This window comes from Nipponia nippon, unplaced genomic scaffold (assembly GCF_047370975.1).
Source record: "Nipponia nippon isolate SJK-2023a ecotype South Korea unplaced genomic scaffold, ASM4737097v1 scaffold_1, whole genome shotgun sequence".
NCBI lineage: Eukaryota > Metazoa > Chordata > Aves > Pelecaniformes > Threskiornithidae > Nipponia > Nipponia nippon.
This window is the reverse complement of record NW_028262290.1, coordinates 158,275,317-158,301,980: the sequence shown is the minus strand read 5'-3', so window position 1 is coordinate 158,301,980 and position 26,664 is coordinate 158,275,317. Positions and strand designations below refer to the sequence as shown.

Below are 26,664 nucleotides of genomic sequence, written 5' to 3'. Positions count from 1 at the left end.
CCCTGATCCCCGACGGGGTAGAGAGTCAATTCGTGGTTGTCACTTCAGGACCTGCAAGGGCAGAACGGTCCAAGGGGGGCTCGGTTTATGTAGCATAGTAAAGGCTGACTGCTGTCTGGGCTAACATGGGGATGGGAAGGAAAAATGCTGGCAAGGAAGAAATGCCGCTTATGCTAAAAGATAATGTCAACATGTAAGAACAAACAAGTATGGACTGGCCAGGGATACAGTCACACTAAGTTACTACAGTAACTATTAGTATAAGGACATTGCACAACAGCCTTCCTCTAAGGCAGGGGGAGGCAACTGTCTAGCTACTTCTAAAAACCCTTGAACCTTTATGAAAGGATTCTATTAAAAAAGTGTCTGTAACATTAGGGATTACTTCTGCTGAGTCCAAAGATCCTGTTCTGTTTTCAACCACACAGTAGCCCTTATGTGCCTTTCCCACAAAAACCATATGATCTTCTCTCCTTTCTCTGGAATTTCCTCTGTGTTCTTCTCCACTGAGCATTAGCAGTAGGATTATTTTGTGTTTTCCAGTGTGTTCATCTTACTTTAAGTGCCAGATCTTTGCATTAGCCTTAATTTTTTAATATGTTTTCTGCTTATATGTTTTTACATGACACAGGTAAAGGACTAGATTTTGGCATCATTTAGCTGACAACACAATCATTAACAGAACTGTCTTGGTATTATCTGTATCCCCCATTTTCTTCTATTGTGTAATCCCAATTTTTTCTAAACTTTACAACATAATCACAATTGTAGCCCTCTGAAATCAGCAATGAACGAATCTCTTTTATGGCCATGGCATCATGGAGTCACTGGAAAATCTCCTGCAGATCAGAGGCAGAATTTCCACTTGAGCTGTGAGCTGGTGCATTGTGAATAAAAACTACATAAATCCTATTAATTTCACCCAGTGAAGGCCACTGGTAACATTCTTCCCTGTTACAACCTCCCTTATAAAAGTCCATCTGAATTTTAATACTAAGTTATGAAGAAAAGACAACAACCTAGAACTTAAAAAATAAGGTCTTTTCAATTAACGATTTAAAAACAGGAGAAGGCACCTTATGTACCTTTTTCTTATCTTTCAGATAAAGACCTCTTGGGTAAGCTTGGTAAATCCTTATCTGCTAGATAAAGGACCACTATGATGGGCCTTATCGCTTAATTAAATCCTAGTACTACGTACAATGAAGTCAATAATTTGTTATACAAGATAGCACTTCAAGCCATGGCTGTATTGGATAACGCATCTCTATTGGTTCCCTGTACCACGGCACGCTGTAATGGGTCATGTTTTGTAACCTGCTCCTGGGCTGCAAGGAACTCATTATAGAAAAGGTGCTCAGCTTAATGTGGACGGGCTGCGATAAATAAATCTGTTGGATCGACTAGATAAACTAAGGTCCCCAGACGAAACTGATTTGATATGTAGGGCCTAATTCTGTCAGTCTTCCTTGTAAGGAAATTAGTTGAATGTGAAATGCATTTACATCCACACATATCAGGGCGAAAAAAGAAACCGGTCAATAATAACTATAGCAACTATCACCAGATATCATACCGGCAAGGTCTTCCTGAATACTAAACCCAGCCCAAATGATTCTCTTGTCCACGCAGACAAACATATTTGCATAAAGAAGTCCAATAATTGCAATGCTTCATTTCACTAATTGGCTTATTGGTAATGTGCTAGAGTGATCTGTTCCTGAGTTTGTTTGGCAACAACACTTCTGTACATATGGATAATCCATAAAATCAGGTGCATTGTATCTCTGAGTCTCTGAAGGACTCCATTATAGCCTAAACCCACTACCCATTAGGCCCAGAAAACACAGAGATGGCTTGATCCTGCAATATGCACTGAAGCTCTACAAGCCAGGAGTCTTTTCCTGGCAAATGTGGAAAATTTTAGACTTCGGATCTGCTACTGGCTCTAATCTTGCTTAGCACTGTCAAAATAGAGACTCTATGGTTGGGATTTATTTCCCTTCACTTTTATCAAGACAGATCTCCCACAGCTAAGAGCCACCATTCAGCCCATCTAATGTAACTAAATAGAGGAGGTTCACACAGTGAGTTTAGATTAGGCATCTAACTTCTAGCCAGCTAGAGCTAGAGAACATTTATTCTTCCCTTAGAAGGAATCCCCAAGGAGTGTCTGAGCACGCAGCTGTGCTATGACACAGACGTCTGTCCATGAAGGATGGGGCATCAAAATTCTTGGGTGCTCAGTAAGACAAAATGTCCAGATACGGATCTTGTTCATACTGAAGATGGTGATTGCTTTGAAGTGTGTTATCTTTACTTATTTATGCCAATGATATGCTCAGAACTATATTGTCAATGTTAAGCAGAGACAACTCTTGGCCACTGGGCTAAACAGAAGTAACCATAAAATGACTCTAGATTATGCCGAACAAAATCATCCCTGTTAGGGCTATCCTGTAAACTTAGCATCTCCACACATTTACAGGGTTTGTTACAATCACATTCATGCTTTCATAAAGCTGAGGGCCCAAAAACTGCTTCCAGGAACCACTGGTATCGAGGCCAAGCTAAATATGCTCTAAGTTGCTAGAGCTGTGTGCAGGAGTTCTTGGATTTCACAGCTGGGTACTTCTAGCAAATTGTACTCCTTTCTGTGCACAGTCCCGAAGGATTTCCCCATAAATGCATAGACCTAGTTCTCGCATGTCTGGCAAACTCTTCCTGTATGCTTGCCAAGTTTTAAAGGGCAAGGAATCAACAGCTGATAATTTATGCCAGGAACCTACAATGATCCAAATTCACCCCTCGTGTAATTCTGTTAAAGCCAGCAGAGTTCCAGGGGAGAAGTTGTTGGCTTAGCAGAGTAAATTTTCACTGACATTTGAGGAATACACTGTATCAATTAAAGCAGAGCTAATTATTGCTACTATTATTTGCATTGCAGTAGTTCCCAGAGGCTTTTAACAGGATTATAGCCTTCTGGTACGAGGAGTTCTTAGGAAGGGAAGCTCTGATCTGGAAGTTCATGTACTACAGCTGACATTTGGTACCTGTGCACAATGTCTCTATGTTCGGTGGGGCTCCACAGAGCACGGGGCTTTGCTCGCAGGTATGGGCCACAAGACCCTGGGCCACAGAAGTTGCTTGTGATGCTCTGAGGTTTGCCTAGAGCCACCACGTCTTTCTGCTCTCTACAGAGTGCAAGGGGCCAGCCTGGCCTGTGTCCGGAGGAAGCAAGCCCTTCCCAAACTCCAGCATTCAGGCAAGGGCAACAATGCCGTATATTGGCTCCTTGTTGGGAAACCTTGGGAAACACTCAACCTTTACTTATTCTGATATGCTTATCATGGGGTACCACTCCCTTTGCCTAAGAATGGGGCATCTTAGACATTCTCCACTTTGTTCTGAGTCATTCTTGAAGGAAGGACTACCTCACATTTGTCAGCTTCACCCTGATTCCCCTGCTGCCCCTGACACCAGATGGGCTTCTTGGTGAAACAAAGCAAAGCTTAGTCAGTAAGTCTTCCAGCATACAGACTGAAAAAAAAAAAAATTACAAATAAAATGCTGTAATATGTTTAACACTTGGATTCCTCTGAAGTGTCTTGATTTCTTTTCTCTAGATGCCTAAAATATATTGCAAACACTGGGGTCCAGGGCAATACCCAGGCTCCTGCGTGCTGCTCCTAGTTCAGAACCCAAAGCTACAGCCCAAACCTCCCTGCAGCCAGTTGGAGCTGGTAATAATTTATATATTTTACACTATACTTCAACAATATATGCATTCTATTGAGATTTTGATCTTTGGTGGGTGACCAGCTTTCTAGGGACTCCACACATGACACATTAATAACACACTTGACAGACACATGTCTTGTTTAGACCATTTCTCAGCACACAAGCTCTCCTATTCTCCACCCTAGCAGCTGTTTCAGGGGTCCTTAGGTCACGCCGCCCTGAAGAAATTACAGCTGAAATAAGATGCATCAAGTGGATTGCAGACAACAAGGCAGATAAGCTGCAACAAGTGGATAAATAAGTAACAAGAATGGGGGAGGAAACCGAAAGAAAAATTACAGCTATAAAAGCTGATACACATTAACACTGCCTGCAGCTCTGAAACTACCGTTAGTCCGGAGGCTGTAACACAACCAGAATGTTTTCTGTTCAAAGTTTATCACACCAGTGTTTTTCGTATATTTTAATTATTTCAATCCTCATACTGTTCTCTTTCCTTAAGTAAGATATTTGTTAGTTTTTAAAGTCTCTCCCATTTCCTACTCTGCCTTTGCCCTTCTGGGGAATACGCTTGAAGAGAAAAAGCATCTTTCACCTGTGTATATCTTTTAAGAGGTACCGCTGCCTCCCTAGATCACTGCCACTGTCAATAGGTCATAGATCAGGCCCAGTGGCACCTACAAGAGAGTGAACTTGCTTTTGCACCCCTCATTTGTACACTTTAAATCCAGAATTTCCTGCCAGGTGTGACAGAACATTTGCTGCATCACAGGATTTTGCTGAAATAACCCAAGATCTGTTTAGTGTCCAATTTGGAGGAACTCGTCTATAGACAGGCTTAACTTCGAATGGAAGATGGTGCCTTGGCGTTAGGTGTCACTTTGAGAGGTTCATCACAAGAAGGTTACGAGCCAAGCCCATGACCGGACCACCCATCTCAACCAGCCTGCCACGTTACAAAAACTCAGGCTGGTTTTGCCAGACGAGAATGAAAGCTCCCAAAGAGGTAACTGTGGTTAAAAAATAAGCCAGAAGCACATTTTCTCTGTGGAATTAGGAGCCATTTGCTGTTGATATCACTGTTCTTACTACCCTCATGTTAATTTTAAGTGTTTGAAGGAATTAAATTTGGAAGTCTGCTTTACTGGATTTCTGACTGGCATTTTTTAACCATTTGAGTGTGCATGCAAAAATAAATAATAATTTAAATAAATTAAAAAAAAATCAGAAATTAATGTGTCTGCTCAAAAAATAAGCTACTAAGTATTTTGGAAAAAAATGTTAAAATCCAAAGCTGGTGTATATAAAACTGATAGTGACTATTGCAGCGGAAACAGCTTAATGTGGAGAAGTTAGGACACAATAACTACTACCAAAAGGCTTCAAATAATCAGAAAAAAAGAAGTTTAGCATTTTTCTCCCCAGCTTAGAGAGGGAAATCTGAGGCAGCAGATGCAAGGCAACCTGCCCCAGTAATGCAGCAAGCGAGTGCAGAATGAGGATTACAGGTTTCTTGAGTTCTGGCTCAGTTATTCACTTAATCTCCTTGCAAGACAATCTGTTGCATTCCCAACTGCAGCTGGATTTGCTTTGGAAGACACACAGGCAAATACATTATTCATGCAGAACTTCCAAAAGTATTTAAATAAATTGATGATGATTAGTTCATATAAAGTCATTTTAATTCATGGATTCCAGAAGCAGCAAGTATGTTAACCCCCACTTACAGAAAAGGCACGAGCATACTTTTATTTTATAGCACAGGTTAGGTAGTATTGAGAAAAAGTGGGAGTTTTTTGTACAGAATCCAGAGCAACTATAGTTCCTGGAGTTTGAAAACTGAAGGAATGTCCTGAGTGAAGGTGAGTGACCATACTTCTATCCATCATCATATTTTAGGTCCCTGTTCCACACCTGCTGAAGTTCAGACATCTGGGAACGGCCACTTTTTTGTACCAGAGCTGTGCAAAATGGCTGAAGGACCTGTATATTAACAGAGTAATAGTGAACTATCCTGTTATTCCTCTTTAATATTGGATCGGTGTGTTAAGCAAATAGTAACTTGGTTTGTGTTTGGACTGTCAGTCATGGAAATCAAATCAGCCGTTAAAACGAGAAAAAATATAGGGCATAAAATACCTATAAAATACACTCTTCTACATATTTGAATGCCATAAAGATGCTCCTTGCGAATACTGCTTATGTTTATGTCGTGGTTAAACCCCAGACAGCAATTAAGCCCCACACAGCTGCTCACTCACTTCCCCCAATGGGATGGGGGAGAGAATCGGAAGAGCAAAAGTGAGAAAACTCTTGGGTTGAGATAAAGACAGTTTAATAGGTAAAGCAAAAGCTGCGCATGCAAGCAAAGCAAAACAAGGAATTCATTCAGCAGTTCCCATCGGCAGGCAGCTCCAGATAAAGCAGGGCTCCATCATGCGTAACGGTTACTTGGGAAGACAAACGCCATCACTCCGAACCTCCTCCCCTTCCTCCTTCTTCCCCCAGTTTCTATACTGGCCATGACACCATACGGTATGGCATAGCCCTTTGGCCAGTCTGGGTCAGCTGCCCTGGCTGTGCCCCCTCCCAGCTTCTTGTGCACCGGGCAGAGCAGGGGAAGCTGGAAAGTCCTTGACTGGTGTAAGCACTGCTCAGCAACAACTAAAACATCAGCGTGTTACCAACATTATTCTCATACTAAATCCAAACCACAGCACTATACCAGCTACTAAGAAGAAAATTAACTCTATCCCAGATGAAACCAGGACAGTTTAACGCTTAATTTCCCAGCCTCAAGCAGAAGAGGTACAGAGAAATATGAGAAGAGAGCTGTGAACTGTAACAGGCTGCTGCTGAGACTGGTCGAGTGTCACCCCACACACTTCTCCTCCATCCAGCCTTTAAAGCGTCCAGAAAACTCCCCCCCTTGCCAGGAAATCTGTTTGTATTGCAAACCAGCTACACAAAAGAAAGATCGATACCAAGCAGCAATGGCTGAAATCCTGGCCCCACGGAAATCATCATGTTTTTTTACCATTGATAGTAGTAGTTCACATTTCACCACCTCCACATCAGGCAATCAGTCAGAGGTGGACTGATTGACTATGTATTAAATTATCAGCAAGCATCGCCTACTGATGGTCTGTTTCCTAAATTAAAGTCAGAATTTGGCTGTGAGTTTGTAGGAACATGTAAAGAATAAATCTCTAGCTGTACAGTTGTGAAGGAAACCTAAAAAATGAGACCAAATGCAATGCAGAGATAAGTCTGCAGGGAGCCCGGAACAAAGTGACATGAGAACTTCCCTATTCTCATAGCGAGGGTTTAATCAGATAATGCCGATAATTTAAATACTAACATTGTTAATTATTTCCATGAAGACTCATCCACCTGGGAAAGTTTTGCCGTTTACTTGAACTAGGCTCTGTTAAACTGTTTTAGATCAGATTGGGCTTCTTCTTAAGTGGTGTAACCTAAAAATTTGTTTTATATGAAGGCATAATTTTATACTGCGTTTAACCCGGTCTGTGCAGAATGCCACAAGTCCTGATACCCCCGTTAAAAGGAAAACTAGGAAAAGGCGGGAAGGAAACTCAAAAGGAAAAGTCTTTTTGGTGAATTAGTTTTCTGTGGGATCAAGTAACCCAAACTAATCTACTCTGCAGCCACAATATCACTAGGTTCTTTGAAAAGGAGAGGAGGAGCACGTAGCTAAGCAGCCAGGAGGGAAGCGCCTAGAGAAAGGGCTAGCAGAAAAGGACTTTTAGCTTGCAGTGAAACTGGATTTGGCATGTTGTAACACTGAACCTGTAAAGTACATACCCAGGTGAGGTCTGAGTGGAGAAGCAAGAACAACATGGCCTGAACTATTTTAGTTTAGTTTATGCAAGCATTAACTCCCCTCAAACGCTCAAGCCTTAAATGATGGAGAACCACAGATCTACCTAACATAGCCCAAATTGTCCCTTTCATGGTGCATTTTAATCCCACTAATTCATGGGGTTTTTTTCCACATAAGAGGCAGGTAAACTTGGGGGGGGGGGTACAGCTGGACCTACAACCTACTGAAACTTCGAAGCAGCCCTCTGTGAGCTGGGCATTTCGGAGGTGCCACGAGGAGCCTCCCGCTTTGGCGAGAGACATCTACAGACTCTCATCAGGAAGGCTTGGGATGCTGAAAAGCAGCGCCTGAATCTCCCGTTCCCACTCCCCACTATTTGTCCCGGTCAGGTAAAGGCACAGCAGCCGACTCGGCCGCCCTCCCCACAGAGCCAGGCTGCGGACAGCAGCCTGCCCCAGGGCCGGAGGCCGGCGGGCCTGCTCCCCCGTGAGGGGGAGGCTAGGCCCAGGCACCGCGGACTGCCCGCGGGGACGCCGGGCAGGGTGCAGAACCGCTCGGGCACGGCTCCACGGCCCTACCCTGCGCACCCCGCGGGACGCCGGCGCGGCAGGGGTAGGCGTAAGGGCAGGGGCCGGGGCCCAGCCGCCATGGCGCCTCCACCGCCGCGCCCCGCGCGCATGCGCCCCCCCGCCCCTCCGCCCCGGCACGTGCCGCTCCTAGCACACGCGCACTCCTGCGCCGCCGGGAGGAGGCCCTTGGGCGCATGTGCAGCGGGCGCTGACGCTAGCCGGCGCGCGGCGCGGCTGGGGCCCGGCTAACCAACCAGCGGCGCCGGCTGCCCGCCCTCCCCGCGAGGGAGGGTCCGGTCCTCCGCCGTCCCATGATGCAGCGCGGGAGCGGCGGCGACAGCGACGGCGGCGGCCGCCATGTTGTGGTAGTTTGTTGTTCTTCTGCCGAGGGTGCGTGCGGAGGGGCGGCGGGAGGGGGAGCCGCCCGGCGCTGAATCCCAGCCCTTCCCCGTCCCCCCGCTCCCCGCCGCTCCTGGGGGCGGCGCGGGGTCGCCGCCGGGAGCCGCCGCCGCCTGGGCAAGGCGAAGAGCCATGGCTGCCGCCCTGGGAGGAGGCGCAGGTGGGTGCCGCGGCCCCGAAGGGCTTCGCCTGGGGGCGGGCGGGGGGGCTCGGGGCTGCGGGGCCTCGCCTGGGGGAGCGGGGCCTGGCTGGGGGCGGAGCGGCCGGCGGGGCTGAGGGGAGCCGGGGGCTGCGGGGCCTTCTGGGGCGGTGGCGCCGCTGCCGCTCTGCCTCCCGCCCGGGTGGGGGCGGCGGGCTCGGGGGTGCCGGCGGGGCGCGGAGCGGGTGGGCCCCGCGCTCCCGGCGGGGAGCAGAAGCTCGCCCGGTACCGCAAGGCCCTAGGGGCTCCCCTCGTGCTAATGGGGGTCGGCGTCGTGCGGTGATGGGAGCTGTTGTCTCCCCTCGGCCGGGGTGGGCCGGGAAGGGGCAGCAGCTTCATCCCTCACAGCAGGTGCGGGACCTCCGGGCGAGATGGATGTGTTTATTTAGAGACATTCGTTCCCGTACTTTTTACAGCTACAGTATGTGACCTGCTTGAATAACTTGCCTCTCATCTGGGAAGTAGTTATAATTTATTTTACAGACTGCCCAGAAGCAGAAGGTCTCACTTGGAAACTGTAAAATGAAGTCAGTGCTTGGCCCCAGGACTCTCAGGCGCACCACTTCTCTTCTTCTTGACTAAGGACACTTCTTCTCACAGCATTTTAAATGACAACTCAAAACCCTCTGTGGCTCTGACTGGTGTATTAAGCAAATTTTAAAATGAGAACGTTTGGTTCAGTGATTAAAAGAAAGACTTGCAGGGATCACACTGAGGTGTTCAGAAGAGATACAGTTAAGAAAACATGTCCGTTTCTGGTGGTGTGGGCCTTGTTTCACTAGGAATAACAGTTTTGATAAAGACTGGTCAGAGCCATCAGCTGACCCACGCGTCCACGTCTGTACAAAAGTTTGTCATGATTTTAGTCAGTGTTTTTTCTGTAAGTAGGTGTCACAGAGAAGAGAGTGATTTGTCAATGTGATCATTCACCTAAGTGGTCATACTGTTCACCATTTTTAGCTTAATTGGTAACAAAGTACATAAACACAACTAAATTTCCTACTAAAGGTAAATGTTACAAAGAAATTCCCAAATTTAGGAGTTGAGTTTGGGAAGAAGGCAGGAAGGGCAGCACTGATTGGTAAAACAGTAAATATTTTAATATCTTGGGCATTGTTTTAATGGTGTTAAATATATTGCAATGTAAGTTATTATACAAAAGTCTTTGTGCTAGTTTCTGTGGTTCAGATCTGTTACATGTGGTGTGGAAGTAAACTTTGCATGCACGTTCTATCTCTGGAAGTTTTTTTTGTAGTATTGTGAGGACAGAGTAAAGGAAGTGTCAATTCTGGAGCATTTTGGTTCTTGTGTTTAAAACTGCTGCAAGTTGAATGAGCATGCTTTCATGTACAAGGGTGTATGCAGCAGACAACCTTCAACTATGTGGTGAAACTGCAGTTTCAAAACTATTTTTTTGTTGTTGTGGATTAGTACCATTTGTGTCTAACCATTAATTAGGATCCGCTTGTATTAAGTGGGCACAAGCAATTGTTTGTTCAGCATTAACACTATGCTCATCAATAAATGGTGGCCAATTAAATATGACCCTTGCTCGTATAAGCAGTATTTGTTTAGTCAAGATGATTGCTGTGCAGCACTTGCCTGAATGAAGAAACCCAGAGGTGTCACACACTTATGTCTGTATCACTAGTCAAGGAAAATTCCTGGTTGAAGTTGTTAAATACACACTTAAAACCTGGTAAAAAAGCCTAGAACTTACAGGAATGGTATATGCAACTCTTCTTGGAAAGGGACTACTATCCAACGTCAATAGTGGTAACAAATGGGAAAGAAGCCCAGGACTAAGTGGTTATTTGGCTTAAATGTTTTTGACCAGTTAAAGTTTTAACTGTAGGAATTAATATTTTGGATTTAGTTTTTGGGTTTTTTGGGGGGAGGGAAAGACTTTGAAATATGGCAGTAACAGCACCCCAGTGTTTTCTAAAAAAAAAAATAAAAAATCTAGTGATTGATAAAGTAATACAAAATAGGTCTTGGAAAAACAGAGTGTTAATTTGATGACATTGCAGGGTAACAGTTGGCAAAGTGAGATAGTTTTGGTTTTGAAGATGCAGGTTAAAGTTTAAATCTTCTGTAAGGATACGTTGCAGGGCTGAAAAATGAAATGTGAAATGGCTATGTTGGCTGAACACTTAAATGTATTTGATGGAAGGAAGGTGATTTGTCTGTTGGACAGCATGTGTGGACTCATTGGTCATTTCTAATTTTTTAGGTTCTTGGGAAATACTGGCTTAATTCATAAGAATAAAGTATTCGTATGTACTTGTCTGATCAGATACTTGTGTTGGTTCAGCTAAGCTTTCTAAGGATGAAGGTAAAGGCTCTTTTGGTGGTAGGTTTCACAAACATAAACTGGAAAGTTTTCAAGTGGTGGTCTGTGAGGTCTCTGGGAGTGATTCACAGCTTCATATTACTTCACAAATTCTTTTGCAGTGGAGCCTGATTCAACTTGCTTCTAATTCTAGAATGGCTGTATTGAAACACAGAAGTTCAAGGGGGGTATGCTGGTGATGAAGAGGCACTTTGAGGGCTTATAGTTGCTCATTAGTCCATTGATATGGTTAAGTCAATGGTTCCCAAACTTTGATTCAAACTTTCATATAAGAACAGAACCAAAGCAAACATGTCGAAAGTTGAGTAACATATTCTTACTTAAAGGGGGGCTACAAAGAGCACGAAGGCCCTCTCTTCACAAAGAGCCACATGGAGAAGACAAGAGGCAACAGCTACAAGTTGCGCCAGGAGAGGCTTCACTTGATATAAGAAAGACTTTTTTTTTTTTTTTTTTTTTTTACAATGAGAGCAATCCCTCACTGGAAAAACCTTCCCAGGGAGATGATGGAGTCTCCATCACTGGAGGTTTTCAAGATGTGATTGGACAGGGTGCTAGATAACTTCTCATCTAGGCTCCCTTTCCCACGAAAGGTTGGACCAGGTAGAACAGCTCAGGTTGGAAAGGACCTCAAAAGACTATGATTTAGGGATCATCTCCTTATAGTGTAATGTAATAACTGTGTTGTGTAGATGGTGAAATTTTTTCTTGGTATTTACTACAATCAATTTACAGCTAGATTTTAATCTCATTTAGGGAGAGATGATTTCAGGATAAACAACAAACCATCACTAAAACAAAGCAAGGAGCTCTTCTTATCTCGATTGTCTGCCATACTGAAGTAAGGGAAAACTGTTGTAAGTTTTCTTCCTTTCAGATTAATTCACTGCTGATGAACTTTAGTGGTCTAGAAGACTTTGAGTGTAGATATCCTTGGGGTGTAAATCACGACAGGGGATGGGGCAGAGGAGGAGCTGAAGAGGGCCCCATCTATACACATCTACTCCATATTCCTGCTGAAGTCCTGCACCAAGAGTAGCTGAGTGGGTGTTTCTCTACCTCTGAGCCTGTTACATTATTCCTTCAGCTTGAACTTAAGCTGTCATCAGTTTTGCTTCATTTTAACTAATCTGAGGGCTGCTGTTGTGCTCTCAGCAATGTAGTGGCTTTAAAAACCTCTTGTGAAGCTGTTGATAAAAATTGGAAAAAAGCTTATACTGCTAGCACAGCAAGCATCTTTCTCTGTGCTGTGGGTCACTATCCTATTCAAAGATGTAGTAAAAATTCCCCAGTGTGACAAATTCCATTGAATTTTTTGTGCTTCAGGCTATTCGGCAGCAGCATACAGGGACTGGAAATAGATTCTGCATTTGTGCCTAGGTGAAAGTGGATGGAGTGCTGGCCATATTTTGGTCTCTGTGGGTATTGCATCCTACTTTATTAGGTGGACTGATGCAACTGGTCACTAAAACTTAACAGTTATATTGGAATATGCACACACTGAAACTCCTCTAAGTGTCAAAGGCCTATAGAGTTTACAATTTATGAAATACAAATATATGATCATGGGCTATTGTACCAGCTAAAGGACTAGTGCCAAAAAATATTACTACTCGAATGAACTTGTGGCAGGCAGGTTTGCTTTAAAGCGTAGCAGTTTTTAATCTCTTTATGCTTCTTTGACAAGCTTTCACTGAAAGTCACGTTCTTCTGAATGTTCCCTCATTTCAGGTCATCTAAATTAAACATAGCCTTAGTATCACTTGTTTTTACAAAAGCCAAACGATGCTTTATTGCATCAAATGCTAAACCTCAGATTTTAGGTCACACACAAATTGTTGTCCAGGATAAGTTAAGGTGATGGTTGTCACTGACTTGACCAACAAAACCTCCAAGTAAGTGATGTGATTGGTCCAGTGTTACATTCTGCTGTAATGCAGCCTCAGTTTTAACTATAACTTTTGGTGGCTGTGAAAGATGCTGGAGAGTTTCTGGAGAGTTGCAGTTTCTCATCAGTATCTAAAGCCGTTTGGGAACGGAGTTCATGTGGATTTCATTTAAACCCTTGGCCTTCATTCACTGTTCAGTGTTTGTGAGGCAAGGCTTATGACACTTTTAAAATGTTTTTCCAAAGCAAGTATCTTTTCAAATCCAAGCAGACTTTGGAATTTTTTTTTTTTTTTGTGGTTTGGTGGTTCTGGATTTAGATGTAGTTTATCTAAAAAAAAAAAGCTAGTGACTTGCTTTGCACCATGACAAACTCTCTAAAAAAAGTTGGTTTTGAGAAGCTAAAAAGAATTTATCTCCTGTAGAACTTAATTTTTTCTACTTTATTTGTTTGGGGAAGCTAAACTCTGTCCTGTAGGAGTAATTTGGAAGGAAAACATGAAATACACTAGTTGAGGAACATGTTATGCAATCGTTACATTGTTACAAATACTTAGTCACTGAATACCTAAGGCTTCTGTGAGTAATTGTTTACCAATATAAAGACTCCATGATGTCTGTCCCTGAAAAGATAAACTACACCCTTTGTGTTTGTGTGGTGTATTTGTGCATGTGTGTTCTTGTGCATAATGCAGTAGTAGGAGTGAACGTGATTTTTATGATGGGGATAGAGAGCTTGATTCTCTGTAATAAATGGGACTTGATTCATAGTGTGCTTCATAATGTGTTAGGTTTACATCACAGACTCGGGTTCAGGAGTTCCTGTTGACCTTGTGCTTTTACTGCTAGAAGTTGTTGTGATTCGTTACCAGAAGTTTTCATTCAACTGGTGTTAGTAGTACAGTTATGTTGCCAGCTTGTGTTTTAGGCACGGCTGTTTCTCATGAAACCTGTTATTCTTCTGTATCGCATGGCAAGAGATACTGAAACTCAGTTCAGTGTCGGGGGCAGAAGCATAGGTCTGTTTTTAAATGGTATACTCAGTTCCTGAAAATCAAGACACTACAATACCTATGTGTTGTGTAACCTTTTGCAATGAAATATGAAGACAAATATTCTGTAGATACAAACTATTACATGAAGATAAGATGGTAAGCTGTTTTTAATCTGGAGACGTGTGCTTGAAATGCTGTCAAGTTGTCATGTTGAGTGTTTTAAATATGATACTGGGGAATGGGATAGATCAAGATGGACTTGCTATGTTCAGCATTAAATCTAAGCATAGAGAAGTGGTGTTTTTTTCACGTGGTAAATGACTTTTTTCCTCTAGTTTTGTTTTTCTTCCTTTTTTTAATAGCTCCCTTACCTGTTCTGCCCAAAAGCAGTGCAACTTAATTACTTTCTTGGATGACCTGCTGGGTAAACAGTGTGTAATACTTTTTTATCCATTGAACTATTGGATCATTGTGGCTTCTTCATCTTGTTTTGGATAAGGAAAAATCTTTGATGCTTTTTCAATGCCTAAAACTAATAGTATGTTTGATATTCATGACAGTGTAATATTGAAGGGAACCAAAATAGAAAATTTTGAACTGTTATGGAGGTTTATGAGACAGCATGTGGTTAGTGTTCCAGAAAGTGTGCAGGTGTATTTCTAGGAAGAACAAACAATGCAGTCATCAAATGTTTTTCCTAGTCTAGAAGTCTTGGCCATCTCATTGCAGTAAAATACTCCATCTTAGCAACAGTTGCTATGTAGGACTACCTTTTTAGGCTATGTTGGTACCATTTTAAGACGTTAAGAGCTCTGCAGTGTTCCCGCTGATTCATCTTCTACGCTTGTGAGACTTGACTGTGTAGCTTAGGACTTCCATTTTACATAGAAAAATGATTAGTGAAGGTTTTATTGAAAGGGTGTCCACAGAGTTAGAAACTACCATCAGCATAGCCAAAGAGGAAATGAGGCTTGTGCTTTGTGGATTTCTAGTGTGGATGATCTGTCCTTATTAAGCAGGAAAAAAGATAACAGTTCTGGGCATATATCATAAAACCAAAAAAAAAGCTGTATAGAACAGCTTATAGCAGTACTGGTGCTACACCAGGGTAAGTGTAAAGTAAACAGGAACCTTTTAGTGTGGGGAATCAAGTGTGTTTGGCTGTCTTTGTGCTTATTCTGGTTCACAGCTGGCCAGAGCCTGGCGAGGCAGGCTGGTCAACAAAACAGCCAATGTTAGTCCATCTCTGCAGCATCCTGCAACTTCTCTGTCCCTTTGATAATGGCGATTTTCTTAGAGCTGCAGTAGGAAGAGGCAAGTGGTGGATTATTCCTTTTGTTTTCCTGTGTAACTGGTCTGTCCTGCTTACTTACTCAGTGCTTTTTTGGTATTTGATAGGTCTTGTTTTTCTTTTCCTTCTAGTGCTGCCTGGAAGTTAGAGAGGGTCCTTAGTGTGTTTAGTGATCACCTGTCAGGATCTTCCAGTTGATATCCAGCTAATGCGCGCATGTCTTGGTAAGCTTTGCCATCAGAGCCTTGAATTGAGGCGAGGAGCCGTACCCGTTGTGCGGCACGTCTTAGTAACAGTTGCTATGTACGACTGCCTTTCTAGGCTGCAGATACTGCTGGAAGAAATACAAAACCTCTTCCAACTCGCACAACGGATATTTTCCTGCTTAAAAAGCTTATGTTCATGGATTCCCCCCTCCCTTTTTTCTTCTCTCCTCACCTCCCACACAGTAGTACTGAAAATTATATATATAAAAAAATAATCTTTGGCTGTTGTTCTCAGTGGTTTTGTGCTCTGCTGATGCCGAGTGTGCCTCTTTCTGTACAAGTTAATGTTTTACAGGCACTTAACCATGCTTGACGCAAACATTGACTTACAAGAATTTCTTAAGGAGAAACATCCATAAATGTTACACTGACTGTTGTTTACTGGTATTTTCCAGTGTTATTGCCTAGACAAGTAGAAGAAAAATGAAAATATGTGTAGTTCTAGAAATGGAAAAAAAAAATGATGCCTCACTGAGGTTTTTTAGGTATCACATCGCACTGCAGGTGTAAGGCCTATGTCCGTTTCAATGCTTGCTGTCTCACAAACGATGAAGCTGGCAATGAATGCTGTTTGTAGATGCGTGACTGTTGTGACCTCCTTTTCTAAAGGAGAGCTACAACCTGCTTTGGGCTCTGACAACACTTAATGTCAAAATGGTGTAATTTGTAATGCTCATTGTTAGTGTCAGCTGTCACAGAACAAACAAGCATAAAAAAGAAAAGCTGACTCCCTCTGTCCCGAAGATCTTGATATCATAAGTGTGTGATGAGAACAGGGAGGTGGTGGGGACATAGGTGGAATAGTTCTTAAAAGCTGCGGTCACCACACACAGATTGACCAGTCATTTTTGAGGCTTTTGTATGCATCCTGCAAGAGGGGACTTGTGAAAAGGGCTTTGCATGGATGTAATTCAGCTTTGGATTTTGGTAGGAGTTGCTCAGAAATCAGGAATAGGATGTGAGAAATTTGGAGGGGTTGGAAGAGCTGGAGGATGGAGGTTTGTGGTGTTGGCTGAGTGGGGTCCAGGTCTACACTAGAAGCTTGACAGGAACTTGAACCCTCTTTTGGTATTGTTTCTTCACTAGCAGTAATACTAGGTTGAAGTGCTGTTACGGCCGTGAAAGTTAACTATTGGGCCTGGAAAAGCACAATGAATTATAATGAAGAGTGTTTCTTTTTGCTGTAGAGAGATCTCAACAGAGAAAAAGTTTGGCACATAACTTTGTGTTGTCTGGATTTAAACCTGGCTGATGTGAAGGTCCATCTGTGTAAGAATTGTGTGCTGAAGAGCTAAGATCTTGTCTTCAAGTGGTGTTGGCTTATAATACAGCTCTCTGTAGTTCTCAAAGTGGTGCCTGGCATGAAAAAAATACAGTATCTTGCAAGCAAGCAGGCATAGCTGAAACAGAAGTTGCTGTCTTCCTGATGGTGGTCGTTGTCTTGAGCTGTGTTAGTCAGTATGTGGACACTCGTAATTTGGGTTGCTGCAAAACCAGTTGCATTACCTTAAAAAAAAAATAAAAATCTTTGGCAGTGCTTACATCAAGTCAGTGTATTTCCGGCTGTAAGAACAATGGCGGTGCAGAATATTTGTGCCCTTAAAATGGCAGTGCACTAATAATCACTGCAGCGTGGTTTTGAATGACCATGAGGAGAGCAAGGTGGCATTTTTTTTTTTTTTTTTTCAGAGATCACAAAATTTAGTGTTCAAGAGGAAGACAGTAAATGTTTCGATATCTGTCTGGCTTTCCCCTCTGGGTGAAATAGGAATTGGAATTGAAGGAGGTTGCAATATGTAGATGTTTGAGCAGAGAAATGTAAAACAACTGTTTGTTTCGATGGTGTTGGCCCATGTAAATTAGTTTAAATGTAGAAGATTAATTAAAATATAAAAGTATCTGTAGGGAGTAAGAGGGGGAACCTGATAAAGGGGAATTGTTTTTACCTACTGTTTCAAAACAAGAGTTGCCACACTTGACTTGTGTTGCATCGTAATTCATACTCAGCAGTCTTATTTTCATAACTGTTTATGATTGAAATTCCTGGTTTGAAAGCTCTTAATTTAGTTACTGCAAGAACCGATTTTTCTCTTTTTAATGTTTTTACCTGCTTTTAAACTTCTATCAGTCACTAACAGCTGTATTTTGATTATATGAAGTAAGGAGTGAGTAGGTTTGTCATTGCATGTGGGGAATATTCACTAAAGGATACTGGGTTGAGTTTAAAGGGCTGAAGACAGATTTGGTTTTGAAGGTTCATTAAAAAAACCCAAACAAACTCAAAAAAGAGTTGATCCTTGGCATTGTACTTGGTCAAAGAGTTGAGTGCAAATAGAGTTAGGAGAATGACTGGATATATGGCATTTTAGAGTTCACCAATTCAGACTGTAAGGCTGGAAGGACTGGATTGCTCCACATCCTGTATTTTGCAGACTGTTGAACTGCAGCCAGTTTCCCCATGTGCTGAGCATAAATTTTATTTGCCCACTTGTTTGACTCTTACAAAAGTCATTAAAATGTGTAAAAAGACACTAATTTCAGGTGTGCATTCTCTGTTGGGCTGTAGCGACAGGGTGGGAGAGGGTATGTGCTTCCAGTTTACAGATGAGACCTGGATGTCTGAACAGAGCAGATGAGCTTTGCATTTCTTTTGCAGATAAATGGAAGTTTTAATATTTTTAAGTAGCAAAATTATCATTTGCAAACTAAGCTACACAAGAGTAGTTTGTGATTTGTTAGGCTAAAGTGAGGGTGCTTGTTGAGAGAAATATATGGAGCACCAGTTTTATCTTGGAAGGCATGTGCATGCTTAGGTACACAGCGTAACCTGCTTCAATGACTTTTAGTGTTTTTAATGCCCCAGTCGAGATAATTGATGCTGTATTACACCTGACTTCCCTCTTCTGTTTCGGGTTGCTGGTACTGTCTGGCCTTGTGCTGACCTGAGGTTCAGTCCTATTTTCAAAGAGCCTTTGCAGGCTCAGCACGGGTAGATGAGCCAGTGGCCCCCAAGGCAAGCAGAGATCTGGCAGGCGTTGTTCCCTTCGCCTCCGTTGCACCTCAGTTTCATGCATTTCTGGGGAGCTTCTGTCTCTGGGATGATCTTCGTTGGCAACATTTACCAGTGGTTTCTCTCATGGTCTATCTGTTTTCCTTGGGTCATTCTCACCTCAGTAGTGAGAAGAGGGAAAGCTATATAGTACATGATGGTTTTGTTTTTGGTTTTTTTTTTTTATTATTGAAGCATGTTGGTATTTATCTGTTTTCCTCACGTTACAATGGAAAGTAGAAAAAGCTATTTTTGCATCTTCTAAAAAACAGCCCCCCAATCCCACCTAAGTGATTACTTCAGAAACTTTTCATTTCAGTAAGAATTACTTAATGTGGTCACCTTCTTTACAGATGATGACTTTGATCAGTTTGATAAGCCTGGTGCAGAAAGGTCTTGGAGAAGAAGAGCTGGAGATGACGACTGGGACAGGTAGGTAGAATATCTTCATGTTCAGTTTCTGTATGCTGAATTACACTGCTCTGTGTTCCCATTCTGGCATTTTGTATTCTAACATTTAGATAGCACACATTTAGATACTAATGAAGATGTTGGTTGTTATGCGTGTGTCAGCCGATGCTGGATTGTGCCAAACATGTACTTGCCTTGAGGAATATAGAGAGCACTGTGAAGAGATACCACTTAAAACTGGATAAATACAAAGTATTTATGGTGTGTAATTAACTCTGCAATTAATGTCCTGGTTTTCCTTTTAAATATTAAGTAGATCTCAATGGTTTAAATAGTTAGATTTTGCTAGTATTTGAATTTGCTCAACTTAATTTTTTTTTTTAACTAGATGTTTAAATTCTTATCCTCAAAGTCCTCCTTCAGTTTTACATTGGGCAAGAGTAATGGAGCTTAGGTATAGGCTTCTATTGAAAAAATATGACTGTTGTGAAGATTTAGAAGTATGTATGAATTTGGTTATTTTGGAGGAGAATAAGAGCATATTCTTTTATGTGAAGGCACTCTAGCTGGGAAAGACTTGAATCAAGCTGCTGGCTAGACTTGTCTATTCTTTCTGGGAGAAAACTTTTCACTTTTTTGTGGGGTTGCTTTTTTATTATTCCTTTTTAGCAACAGAGAGACTTGTTCAGACTTTGCCAGTGGTTTTCACTGTAAAAAGGGGGAAAAAACATTCCAAACAGATTTTTGTCTTTTCTAATAACCATTCAAGTGATTGTAGTAAACAGATTTTACCCAAAGTAGTTTTCCGCTGAGCTGAGCCCTTGGAGTGAATCAGCTACTCCACATTTATCGTCATTCCAGAGGGATTAGTTTCCTCTTCTGTGCTTTTCTGCTAGGTTAAGTAGGTAGTTTTCATTGCTGTAGGAGGTGAGTAAGAGTGAATAAGGAATTTGGACAATAGCTTCAGTGTACAGGGTGTTCTGCCCAATGCTGCTGAGGGGTGTCTGCTCTCTGTCATGCCAGCACAGCTTCTTTGTGGGTTGGATGGCGAACTGCATCAAGGAAATGATCTGGTTGGAGAGTGTAATTAAAATAACTTGTTCAGCCTCGGTCACTGTACTGTGCTGCCTCCCAGCCCCAGCTCTGGGTATTTGGAAACACTGAAGACAATATTACAGGTGAAATGCTTTGTATTAGAACATTTTCTGAACTTTTTGCCTTTGCTGACTTCATGGTATGAATAGGTGGGCTCTTAGATGCTGGCTGGTCACATTTGTTTTTAGCTGTCCCACTCTTGCCACTTCAGAAAATTTGGAAGAGTCAAACAGCTGTTGTATCGGAAGTTGTAAGCTTATTGCCAGTGGTTAACTCCTTGTGGCAAAGCTATTTTTATAGGACTTGAGAAAGGTTATAGAGCATTTTCACTAAGCTGAGACTTTGAAGCACACAAGGATTCAGTTTCAGAAAAGTTTTTGTTTGTGTTTATTATTAATTGCATATAATTTAAAATAGGTGGGCAAAAATCATATTGTTTATTCTTTAGTGAAATTGTAAGGGAAGTGGTTTCAGGTGCAGTGCTGGAGATTCCAGAGTTTCATCTTGCTGATCATTTCAGAAAATGTTTTTTTGCAACTGTATCTAATAGAATATTATTTTATTTGCACGTGTTGGAATTTTTATTTATTTATTTTTATTATTATTATTATTATTAATTCTTTTCAGATCGCCAAGCTATCTTTGGAAGTGTTAAGTTCTATGGTTGTCTGGGCAATTACAAATGCTGTACATAGATATATTGTTGCCTGATGTAATTGCTTTAATTTTTTTAACTACTGGCCTAATTCAGTATAGGATACAGTTTCTTGAAGATGGAAAAAAGGCCGAATGAACACAGTAGACTTGTTTTTTTAATCCTTCATGCTTTGTTTTGCAACCTAAATCACTTTTTGTGGGGGAGGGTGAAGGAGTTATGCTGTTAGTCATACATCCTGATCAACCATCAACTCTTACTGTATTGCTACTTAACTGAGTACCATCCCCCAGTCATTTAAATAATTTTGAATTTGCAGATCACTTTCCTTTCTCAGGCACTGGAGGGTCATAACTGAGAGCTGGAAGGCCCCAGTTATTTGGGAGTACAAATGTAACATTGTTCTTGGAGAACTTTCCCCATGACATTTTTTTTGCAAATTCTTTTCCTGAAACACTTGTGTCCTTGCTACTGCTCATGTTTAATGAGGCATGCTCATGAAATTGGAGGCCAGAAAGGGCCAGTCTGACGTCTTTATCACAGGCTGTTAATTTATACGTTTATCTCTATAAGTAGCCCAAGGCTTGGGTTTGGGAAAAACATGCAGGTCTGGTGCGATCCTGTGAGATGACAGGGCTGATTTAGTAGTTGACTTCTGCTGAAATTCGCTTGTTCTGACCCTTCTCTGAGATTATTTCTCTACAGTGGCAGAAAACTTTCCACTTGTTGTTGTCTTTCTTTTTTATTATTATTCTCTTCCTCATTTGGTGAGCTGATTTCATTCAGTGAGGGGAATGTTGAGTATTGGGAGTTGAGGAAGGGGAGGAAATGGGTCCGTCTCTTCTGAGAGCAGTGAACTCTTAGATAATCTTAACCCTAATTTTCTAGAATTGTGGTTTTGGAAAGACCTTTGTGTCTTGATGATAGTGAGGGTGAGTTGTCTTCGGAACTATCACAGATGTGTACTTTTATTCCAGTTTATTTTGTGTGGCTTCATGTGGTATCAGATTGCAACCATTCGTTTTTGTCTGTTTTTCTCAGCTAACCTAAGGTCTTTTAGTATCTGGGTGGGTGGGTTTTTTTGTGGTTTTTTGTTTTTTGTTTTTTGGTTTTTTGTTTCACTAGTCAGATCTGGTAATTCTGGCCCCTCTTCTTTCTGATAGATAACTTCAGATTTGGCTATTTTAAAAGAAGCTTGCTTACTTTGCAGGCTTTTCTCTATTACTTTGTTTATTCAAAAAATTACCAGTGGTGATTTTTCTTTTTTTAATTTATCAATGAAAATATTGAATAACATTGAATATTTTAATATGTTTTGAGGGACATTCTGTGAAACATTTTTGTTTCTGTTATGAGCTTCATTTATGTGCTAGTGTGAATTTTTTTGACTGTCAAGTAATAAGCCAAAGCTTTTAAAAAAACTAGAATAAGTGATTACTTCTATTGACCAAATGTTTAATCTTTCAAAAAAAAAAATCGCATCGAGGATATTTTTTAGTAATGTGTTGAATAGCCCTAACTATGTTTAGATAATTAATTTAATCTTTCGCCTTCTTTTCCATTCATTCTTGATCTGGATTTCTTACTGCCTGAACTTGCTTTTCCTCTGAATGTTGCTGTAACACATACTCTTGCTGTCTTTTGGAATTTCTCTAATGCGGCTTTATTAAAAGCTGTCAGTGGTGGACCATAGTGCTGGGAAATATTTTTCAAACCTTTTGGTGCATTTGTCAGATTACTGGCAGCTGAAGAGATTAGTGACTTTTTCCTGCTTCAATTTTGGCTCTAAATTCTTCTGAAACCATTTCTGTTACGTAGAGTTTTCTGTCTCTGAAATAAAGGACTTAAGTTCTAGTCAGTTTGCTCTTTGGGATGTATGAAATGTCTTATGTCCCAATTTTTGTTTAATATTGCAGTGAGCGCAAAACAATTGCTTTTTGTTAATGTTCAGTCATTCCTGGAACTGTTTGAGGTAGTAACTATGAACAAATACTGTGTATGGATGATAACATCCTATTTAGTGCTGATTTGGAATATCATTTAGCCCACAAGATTTTTATTCCCCTCCTGTATTGTCTGTACAGTAGCCAGCTCTGAAAGAGATGTTTCCGTCTGCTAAAACAACTTCTAGCACTGATTTATGTCTTGGGATTGGCTTCCCCATTCTCAAGTACTTCCTATACAGTCCTAAGGAACTCTTATACACATTTCCATTCTGTTCATATAGCCCATTCTCACTTTGGGGTATTTAATTTTTATGAGTATCTAAGGCTTTTTTTTTTTTTTTAAGGTGTGCAGGGAGAAATAGGTTCACATTCTTGAAATACAGCTCATATTTCAAATCACTGGCATCTCATTTTAGTCTTAGGATATGCATGTTCTAATATGTGCATTTGTCAGTAATAAGTGTTTATTCTAGGAGGAGGAATCTGTTTACTCCTGTCACTAGGTAATTCTTTCACTGAATGAAGAATGAGATTAAGCAGTTGTGCTAAATCTTAACTAATCTGGACTGTAGTTCTTTGTGTTGCATCCTATTTATGGGACAGGTGCTACGTGATGGCAGAAGTTTTGTAAGCCAGGTATTTCTATGCTTCCGGAATTCTTAGCCACACTTACAAAGATGGTGAAACATGCATTCGATTTTGTCATCCTACAAATGTCTGTTTGACCTTACCCTCAACTTCAGGAGGAGGGAATAAAGTATTTATGAAAGATCTAGGCCTAAGTGGCTCCCAGGCCAGCTGGCCTCCCAGCGCCTCCCTGCTGAAGCGCAGCTTGGGCCACATGGTGGCCTGTAGACTGAGTCTTGCCCACAGGACATTACTGTCTCCCTTGCTTTTTCCCTCGAGAGATGGGAAACAGCACTTTGGACAGCATGCCTAAACAACCTTGAAGGGAAGGATCTAGAGTGGGGACCTAGCTAACCATGTTTTAAATGCCTGCACTTTGTCTAGGTTGATGTGCTGTGTTACAGTTGGAGGGCTATGGAAAGGAGAGCATATGGAAATGAAATGACTGCAACAGTAGTCTTATTTAATATGTATGGTCTATTTTTTTACTTAAAAGTATATATATCTCCTTTTTCAACTTGCTGAATACTTTGCTGAAAGGAAAGCTTTGTGCAGACTCAGTGATAATTCTCCTCAAATTAGTTTTTTAAGGTGTATACCCTATATGGTGTTTGTTTCTATTTTCTAAGGTTCAGCTTCTTAAATTTGTTAATGTTTTTCAGTGAACTTGATGATGACTTGCTTGGAGAGGATTTGCTAACTGGCAAAAAGGTAAGAGATGTGTATTGAAGTGAATTGTTACAGATATTAAAATGTGAATGTTGTTCAACTTACCCACTTACTTCAGTTGTTTGGTATAGCCTTGTACGTATTTTACAGTCACCTCCGCAAAGCCTGACAGCCACAGGTACCAGAGATCTGCCCTGTTGCCAGAGCGCTCTGCCCCCAGAGCTCTGTTTCCCTTTGTGACGTACCTCCAAGTGTGGCTTTTTAAAATAAAACTTATAGAAAAAATATTTTTTTTCTGAGGTGACATTTCTTCTGCTACCATGAGGTAACATGGTTCAAAAAGGAGATGGTTCTCAAAATCAGTTTCTCTGTAGCTCGTATTGACTTAACAATTCAAAACAAAACAAAAAAAACCTAATTATGCCTCCTGAGTGCTGATTAGCGTTCTGGAGAATTCAGTTCAACTGCCAGTTTCCTGGCTATTAAAAGTTACTCATCAAAATACCATCAGTATTTACCAAAGAGTAAATAAAAAAGCAATCAGTGGTGTCTATTAAAGATCTACTCACTGCACGCAGTCCACTACTACTTTGTCTAGTGAGTAGGCAGAGGATATCCCCTTCTACAGTGAGGGGAGGGTATGGGAGCAGCTGGCATTGGAGAACAGAAATGAGTTCCCCCATGTCTGCTGTGGACACCTCACTCTCATACCTGTTTCCAAAATTGAACTCTATGAGAACAGCTAAATGTGTATTTGGATTTGCCAGATATCTGCAGGAGAAGACAGGGCTTCTGTTTGGAAATCAAAACTGGCTGGTCACCGCTTTCTCCACTTCATCTGCTAACTGAATTAATTTAGAAAATAGTTTTTAAAGTTTTAGCTGGAGATGAATAGGTTTAAGAAACCCAGAACTGGTAAAAGTTGAGTTTTAATTGATGTAGTTTTTTATAATCACACTCTAAATGTTGGAAGTTAGCTTCTTGAAATTATTCTGTAAGTAATCCCTATTAAAGTTAGGAAGTTCCTGTGTCTCTCATACTGGTTTAAAAAAATAAAATACCGGGAGGATAGGGATTGCAGATGTGTGTTATGCAATTATCAAAAACATAACCAGTTAACATTGCATACCTCTTTATAGTTGAAACATGAGTTGATAAAGCCACTTACTTATCTTAAAAAAAATTATCTGTATGAATACTAACCAATACTAGATTTCTCCAATGTATTATGTGTTCTTGTGCTTTTTCTATTATTGTTTGCAGTTTGCCATGTTACAGGTCTCTGAGCAGTACCTGTGGGTATGGAGTCATGTGATGGAGTAATAATAGATTTCTCCGGAAGTTTTCCCTGAGCTATTTAGGCTAAACTTGCTTCTACTTAATCTCATCCCAGTCCTAGATAAATCTACCCTTGTATAACCTTTCTGCCCCTACTACTTTAGAGGATGGAAATAACATTGCTGAGAAAAAAAGCAGTTATCTCTTCCTAGTGGGCAATTATTTAAAAAAAAAAACAAAACAACTGGAAGTATGGTAGACAAATTAAGGGGAGTTCAGAAAAGGCATGATATTTTCTTCTTTTTTTTTTTCTTCACTTACAAACTAATATACGGTTTTTCAGTTTTCTTCATATCATCATATCCTTTCCTCCAGTCTCCTAAGTATTTCTGCTTCCAAGAAACTGCAGTAACTTAGTGGTTTTTCTTGAGTTGCCTAATGTACCAAGGTCACAAGGCAGTTAAATAAGAGCACTAAAGCTAACCTTTCTTCCTGGTATTTTAAGTGAGTTGTTGTCTTTGGCTATATTTGGGACTGTGTCAGTGAAAAGCGTTGATAGCTAGGCAAATTTGAGTTTTGTAAATTTCTGTAGGACTGTCAAACATTTTTCAGATTTGTTGTCTTGTGTAGTGTATTTTTTTCTCATCAAATTAGGTAATTTCATTGAAGATATGATCTCTAGTCTGGGATGCATTCTTCATAAAAATACTTAGTGTTCAGAAGTTTTAGTAGTTTCAGTACCTAGTTAAAAGTTTATATCCTTTTTTATATTCATGATTGACTTTTTCTGAAACCTAGAATCAGTCAGACTTGTCAGATGAAGAGCTGAATGATGATCTTCTGCAAAGTGACAATGAAGAGGAACAAGAATTCCGGTATCTCTTTTGCAAGTCTTGTGTTTTGAATAACTCTAAGCTACTAATGACTACTACTACTGATAACTAGTAACTACTAAACTGAAGTTATTGGTATATACTTAAATAGTTTTGCTTTTTACCTAGTCAGCTACTTAATGATGTATATATAATGTCTTCAGTAGCATTTTTAACATTTCAGTAAAATTTTTTTGTTTATTCAAATCTAATAAATTTAACTCAAATCTCTTAAAGTTTATAAAGAAGAAACAGTGTCATCTCCTATGTGTTTAGAATTATTTATAAATACTTACAGAGCTTTTTTTCTGTGCCTTCTTGGTATTGTTGTCAGCTTCCTTTTCTGCTATCTTTCTTTTAAAAATATATCTTAACTCCTAAGACCCTGAGGAGGGGAGCTTCATAGTTTGTAAGGCTTGATTTGTGGCTTAAATATTTGTATGCAATTACACAGCAGAACACAGTTCATAGGGTTGAGCAGGTACTTCCATGGGAGTTTACTGAGGATCTTGCCCTGT

At 40.9% G+C, this 26,664-nt stretch overlaps 1 protein-coding gene across 9 annotated transcripts in view; it reads left to right on the top strand.

Annotated features, from left to right (window-relative positions):
• Nucleotides 1–8,424: 8,424 nt before the first annotated feature.
• Nucleotides 8,425–26,664, top strand: part of RBM33 (RNA binding motif protein 33) — a 108,462-nt gene continuing 90,222 nt past the window's right edge. For 3 of the 9 annotated variants that reach the window (XM_087730134.1, XM_087730121.1, XM_087730116.1), the window contains exons 1-4: nucleotides 8,429–8,713; nucleotides 18,947–19,025; nucleotides 23,990–24,038; nucleotides 26,073–26,149. In XM_087730134.1, the coding sequence (XP_087586260.1) occupies nucleotides 8,686–8,713; nucleotides 18,947–19,025; nucleotides 23,990–24,038; nucleotides 26,073–26,149 (233 nt within the window). In that variant the 5' untranslated portion in view covers nucleotides 8,429–8,685. Of the gene's footprint in view, nucleotides 8,714–18,946; nucleotides 19,026–23,989; nucleotides 24,039–26,072; nucleotides 26,150–26,664 lie in introns of all 9 variants that reach the window. The other 6 variants (XM_087730115.1, XM_087730128.1, XM_087730113.1 and 3 more) reach the window with 3 other exon arrangements.